This window comes from Micropterus salmoides, unplaced genomic scaffold (genome assembly GCF_014851395.1).
Source record: "Micropterus salmoides isolate LMB-PRFRI ecotype aquatic unplaced genomic scaffold, ASM1485139v1 Ms_hic_scaffold_22, whole genome shotgun sequence".
In the NCBI taxonomy this organism is placed as follows: Eukaryota; Metazoa; Chordata; class Actinopteri; order Centrarchiformes; family Centrarchidae; genus Micropterus; species Micropterus salmoides.
The window spans coordinates 16,365,477-16,372,261 of record NW_024041373.1 but is presented as its reverse complement, the minus strand read 5'-3'; the positions used below and the strand labels follow the sequence as shown (position 1 = coordinate 16,372,261).

Here is a 6,785-nt window from a genome sequence, read left to right as displayed (position 1 = left end):
GTTCTGCAGTTCTGAATGACTACTGAAAGGCAATTTCTCACACACAAAGCTATGAAATAATATTTGATGGTTTTGAATTAGTATCTTAAGTAACATAAGTGAATAAATCAAAGAATACAATGTGAATAATCTATAAAAAGTTTTATTTATTTACTATTAATTGTGCGTCAGCGGTTTCTCAAAGCGCAAGTTAAAACTCAGTTGTGACAGAACAGCATCACTAAATCCAGTCCATGCTCTTTAGTAGAAGGGAAAATAAGGCACCTTTTATGTGGATGTCCAGTCGGTGTTGATAGTAAATGTAGTCGACTAAAGCAAAAAATCCCTCAGTGAGTGCTATATTGACCGAGAAAGCAGAGTTTGCCAAGTAGAAGCTCGTGCGCAATAAATACATGTAGGCACATGCTCCGTGAGCAGGAGAACTCTGCTTTCTAGGTCAATATAGCACTCACACAGAGGGATTTACTGCTTCAACTGACTACATTTACTATCAACACCGACTGGACATCCACATAAAAAGTGCCACATTTTCCCTTTAAAGACGACATTGCTGCTGATAAAGACAAGTATCAGTAACAACACATCTTTTCAACACTTGTGTTACACCTACACTCAGGGCAAACTATATTATACCACCAATCAAAAACAATTGCTTATATCTGCTCCAAATGGATGCAGCGGGAAACACAAATAATCAATAGTATAATAAACAACAGTATATACTAGTAAAAAAAACCTGACCAACCAATTTATCCTAATATACAACTAACAAGAGTCAAATAAGAATCCACTCAGTCAAAAATTCCACAATCAACGATCACAAACGAAGCAAAACTCACAACACCACAAGATGAGATAAAAGGAGTCGTGATAGAGGACCACTTTGGTGACATCATGTAAACAGACCCTGAATGCAACAGGCCTCTTCGCAATAAACACATGATCTGAGACTTTGTCAACTCTAAACATCTATATCAAAAATAAAGACAATGTTGTTGAGATGAACTTTAAAATCAAGTCCTCCAGCGACATGTTTCGCTAAAATTTAGGGGGCAACCGCAGTCCTCCACCTCATTATGCCAAAATATTATAGTGCTGTAATAGTTTGTGCACCCCTTGAGAATTAAATTTGTTGTGCTAGAAAATTACCAATGAATTTCTAGAGTTATACAGTGCTTTCCATTACAGCAAAATATTTGCAACACTTGTTTTATCAGGGCTTAATCGTGTCACTGACAAATATTTAACACTTCCTCTTGTGCTGCTCAGGGTCTCTCGGGTCATAGCGACGGGTTAGCAATTCTCACTTTGATAGCTTTAAGCCAAGGTCGTCATGTTTACATTTTTTAAATTAGGTTTTTCCATTATAGAAATTGTACACAATAAAAACAATATATTATGTAAAACATTGCATATTATCACAAACCCTTTATTTGCTGTAAGGGCAGTGATAGAAGGTGATAAAAACCAATCGGGACTATGGCCTTCCTCTTGTGGACTTCTAGCAGAATATTTACTGTTATGAGGGCAATCTATACGTCAGTTTCATTTAAGACCATTTTGAAGCACAACAAATGTCCAAACACAAGGCTTGACCAAACATTTGACAACACAGAACTGTTTCATTCTTGTATGATGTAAAAATAGAACTTTAAATGAAATTGGCATCAGTGATTTAGTATGTACATAGAAAAGCAGTTGAGACTCATCCACGTCAATGTCCAGAAGAAACTCTACAGCACCACTAGAACATATTTACAGAAATGACAACTGATTCATCTCTACAAACTCATGTCATAATTTTGGGTCAATACTGTACTGAAGTAAAAAAAAATGACAAACAAACAAAATAGGTAAATGAAAATATGACAGTATTGTCAGTGCAACATCAGACCGGCTGAGATGACAAAAAAGTAGAAAGGTTAGATAGGTTGAACACAAGTTACAACATCCGCACCAAAATATCACAAAATTTCAAAAGCTCCTCAAGGAAGGGATGCAACTAAAACACTGTAATTTCAACCAAGGCATATAACGGTAACAGTTTTTTAAAAATAAGCCACTGTAACATGAACAAATATCTTCATTTACTTGGGAAAAATCTAACAAATGCAGGCTAAATAATACAAAAAAAAAATAGTGTAAACAATATTGTCAGTAGCTGCTCTTACAGTATTGTGCTCGTCATCAATGGAATCTGTACTTTCGCGCGGGTTTGAGGTTGACATATGTCTTCTTCATGTCCTCTGCCTCGTCTTTCTTCACAAGTTGATATCGTTCCCCTTTTGTGGTTACCACCTGGTTACTGTGGTAGCGAACTAGCTTCTTTGGAGCCTGTATAAATAAATAAATTTTAATTTTATATTATTTAAAGTTTTATTGCATTAACACATTTGAAGAAGCTATAGTGTGAATGTGAAGTATAACCTGAGACTTACATCTTTTGGGGCGACAGGACGGTGTGTTTTGTTATCATCCTCACTGTCCACAAGCATGTACCTGTGGAGGTGAAACATAGTCACAAACACACTGAAATAAAGAAGTGAGGCCAATTCTGCTTTCCACAGGATAACAGCAATCTTACTCACTTCTCAAGAATGCTCTCTTTAAGTTTCTGGTCCGCCAGGGAGGAAATACTCTTCCCATGGTTTACCTGAGGCAACAGGATACCATCAAATCAGACTGCTAATATACACAAGGTGGGCAGCAGCTGACATGAAACACAGTGGCAATGTTTCTGAGTGTAGCAGAGACTCACATTAAGAGGAGTAGGGCTGAGTTGGACGTCGCCTTCTATGATAAGGCGCACAGCTTCCTCCATGTCTCCTTTGGCAATAGACAGGGCGCTGCGAGCCTCCGACAGACTACACTTGGGAAACATCTCCAGCAGGTGCTGCTCCTGGGCCTCCCACTCAGACACTGGTAGCTGGAGATACACACATTTATGTTACCTCTAATTTAGGATGTTAACAATATTACCAGCAGGAGGACACACAATGAGCATGTGAAATTATAGTAATTCAAAAATTCAGACACATCAAGAAAAAGAAAATAATGTGATGATGTGTGCTGAAATTTATAACCTTGGCAGTGGCGCCCTCTGTCTGTGTTTTAAGGCACTGCGTTTCTCTTCCTGGTGGAGGTTCACTGTGCAGGGTGGTGAGTTTCAATGAAATCTCTTCTGTCCTTGCCTTAGGCACACAGTTTTCTTCAACGGCTAAAGCAGGAAACAACACAAATTAATTAACATTAATATACTGTAGTATAAATGTTAGGCTAATGATCGCTATCTATCTATCGAGAACCTATTCCAAATTTCCAAGAAACGTGGAATCGTTAAGACAAGTGCATTTAGATTCTGCTTAACTTTTTTCAGCCGTGCTCCCAATTATAAGTCAGTGAGTATTTTACAGTCCAAGTTTCACTTATCTGCCAGGACCTGGTACGCAGGCCTAATGTCACGTCATTTGTTACGCAATACGTCAACAAAGCATGCGAGAAGAGAGTACTTCTGTTTACATTTCTGAACCACAGTAAAAGTTTGGCTTAGCTTCACTAAAAAAAGAACACAACAAAACCCTACACCTGCAGATATTTTGTGCAAGGGAGGATGCAGCTCCAATATGACGAAGCATTTACTTCAGCATGGCGTGAATCTGAAGGAATGCACTGTGTTCAATGTGTTCTCCCAGCTACAATGATGCCCCGGATAAGGCTAATGCAAAACAGTAGCAACATGTCACGCTTGCAGAACCGAGATTCAATGAGAACCGAATTCGATAAGCAGAATTGGAAAATTTTTTTAGTGATACCCAACCCTACTGTGCAAAACATTTAGTTTGTTTAAATGACTCCTGCAACATTATGAAAATTAAGAAACCAGTTGGTTAAAGGGTGAGATTGCTGTATACTGTATGTATTAGAGATAATAATAAAAACACTACCTGAGGTACGAGCAGTGGCTAGTTTTGAAGCCAAGCTGAACATCATTTCACAGACCTTGACACTGCAAAATAAATTAAAAAAACACATTTGTAATATCAACAAAAGACAAATGACTTTATCACAGACAATAGAGAAAAAGGTTACTGTTTACCTGTCAATTGCAGCAAAGCCAGGTATGTAAGCTTCAAGCATCTCTGCAAAGACCTCCACGTCAAAGTTCTCCTCAACACTCTGCTGGGAGCCAAGATCCTCCAGGACTCCCGTGATGTAAGAGAGAAGAACATCATCCAGGGTGCTGCATTAAATGGCATAAAACAAGTTACTGTAAAACTGATTGAACTAGACCTTTTTTATAAGAATGCAAAAAAAAAATGTTGAGGAATTGTTTACCTGAGATCTGCATTAGGAATGTAAGCCTGAATAAATTCGTGCAGCGCACTATGGATGATTTTGTGGAGGTCCATTGCGTGCTCCTACTGTCCAGCAGAGGAAATACAGAGTCAAAGTGCTGGAGTTGGGTGATAGCAGATGGCCGGGCTGTTCTTATGAGCAGCAGTGACTGCACACCTTAAATAACCATACATAACTGTGTGTACCCATGTACATTTATGGTACACCATAAGCTCAGACTTACATGGACATTTTAACTTACAAAAGCATCTCTTACGAAAGCTTGCAGCTGCCGCATCGCTGTCATGATAACACGCTTGTGGGGGAGAGTACTGACATTGATGCACGACCTACAAGCATTTATCAGTTGATAGACTTCACGATTCATTTCTGCAAGGATTGACAGTCTAGTTAGCCAGAATGCATCGACAACTAACATTAAAATCGTTGAGGAAGCCGATATTCCTTAACATCTATACAAAGTCAGTTCGCTTATGTTGACCTATATCTATGTAACTTAGCTAATGCCATCAAACAGTGCATTTGCATCACACTCGTGTGGCGTGAACTACAGCAGTACAATAAACTTGCTAACGTTAATTTTGGTGCCCAACGTTAGCATTGCAGCTATTAACATACTCGGACATTCATGGTTAATAGTCGAACGCCACGGCTAGCCTTACGCTTCCGTTAGCTAACCCGTTGCAGGACACCCGTGTGCGATTATCCACTTCGGTCAATTATTCCACGCCCTGTCACATTTCCTCAACTTCATCAGTGTTTATCCATCAACAAGGTTAACCATCTTATGGTACGCATACTCGAAGATAAATAACGGTGAGAGGTTATGGTGTTAGCGAACTGGCGCTAGCTTAAATGTTTTGTGTTTTTTTGTTAGCTAACAACAATTGCTAGCTAACGATTAATGCCAAACCAACCACCGTTATATATATCGGAAAGCCTTTTAATACAGTAAAACTTACCCTGACAGAACTTATAGGTACATGAAGCTTAAAGTCTTCCCCAAGTGTATTTCGGGGAAGGCTGCTCAGTGCAGTGCTTACAGGCTTTCTAGCCGTGCTGCTTGTTAGCCTGCACGATTCAAAACATTGGCACGTCATTTCCTCTGGTTGTAAACATCCTGGTTAAATGCATAAATTATCTTATGATTTCATGGATTTGAAATGCTTTTTATTTAAAATCTTCTTTTATTGATTGGAAGTTTTAAATTGTCTGAAAGAAAACTCCAATATAACGTTACACCACTTCAATACTGAGATTAGACACTAAAGCACTGCATTTAATTAATTGATTAAATAATTGATTTATCAACTTATCTTTCGACAGAACACGTGTTTTTTTCTGTCGAATTACTGGACTATTCATTCAATTTATTGTCCTGCACATACCGCATACTTACTACGGGACTCCTTCACAACTCAAACTCCTGACAATTGATTAATCATCTTAGTTATTTTCCAAACTAAAATGTTTCCTGCTCCGACAATGTGATGATTTTCTGTTTTTCTACGTTTTATGATTCCAAACTGAATAACTTTTGGACTGTTGATGGGACAAAACAAGACGTCTGATGGATAGAGTAATAAAATATAACAAACGGCTAGTTAATAATGAAATGAAAATATAACTGCTTGTTGCTGCCTTGCACTATGTGGACAAATAAATCTGAGAGCTATCGACACCATGGACATCCACAGTGCCTTCAAGACCATTTTGTCATCCCCAAATTCCATTCTTTTTATGATAATCCCTAAAGAAACTAACTGAAATTATTAAAAATGCAGCTTCTATACAACAATATTTCATATGTCACAACAACATTGTTGTAAAGCTATGAACACATCATACCTGCCAGACATTCATGAAAACCTAGGCATTTACAATTTAATTCACAGCTAACACGTTTAGTTATGAATTTGTCCTCAATAATTGTAAAGCTTTCTGTCACCCATCTTTGATTCCTGACTCAGTGTCTGTACACTGGTCTAGGCTACATTAGGCCAGTAAATAGTCTACTCTCACTTGGACATTATCTTATATCTTTTGCCAGATCATACATAGTTGATGATCAAGGTGTTATCTGAGGCATCATCAATGATGTCATCAGATCCTGCTCTCAGTTACCTCCGCCTGTGTTGGTATTATAGCAGATATGTACCTGTAAATCATTAATGCCCATTCAATTGTTTCCCTGCTCCCTTGGCAGTATCTCTTGCCGGCAGTAGTATTTCATCTGGAAATATGGTACACGCTACTGATAAAACAAGCAAGAACAATTCTTAACTTGGCTGAACTCTGTTTCAACTCTGAGCTCATGGCTAGACAGGTGGGGCTGAGGTATCGGGGCAGAGCGTGTAAAATCTACAGCAAAGGAGAGCATCTCGGTTTTCTCCATGTGTGTCAACAGCTGACACCGAGAACAGCCTGCA

The 6,785-nt window shown here is 38.5% G+C and overlaps 1 protein-coding gene across 2 annotated transcripts; it reads right to left on the bottom strand.

The window, feature by feature from the left end:
* Positions 1-126: 126 nt before the first annotated feature.
* Positions 127-5,447, bottom strand: cuedc2 (CUE domain containing 2). 2 transcript variants are annotated; one of them, XM_038737130.1, is made up of 9 exons: positions 5,319-5,447; positions 4,336-4,418; positions 4,097-4,240; positions 3,945-4,006; positions 3,084-3,217; positions 2,759-2,926; positions 2,589-2,653; positions 2,439-2,499; positions 127-2,334 (listed from the first exon to the last, which is right to left on the bottom strand). In XM_038737130.1, exons 2-9 carry the CDS (start codon positions 4,407-4,409, stop codon positions 2,188-2,190), a joined length of 855 nt encoding a protein of 284 aa, XP_038593058.1. In that variant the 5' UTR covers positions 4,410-4,418; positions 5,319-5,447; the 3' UTR covers positions 127-2,187. The 2 variants fall into 2 exon arrangements, with proteins under 2 accessions (XP_038593058.1, XP_038593059.1); XM_038737131.1 differs by having other exon boundaries at positions 4,336-4,421; positions 5,319-5,446.
* Positions 5,448-6,785: the final 1,338 nt, after the last annotated feature.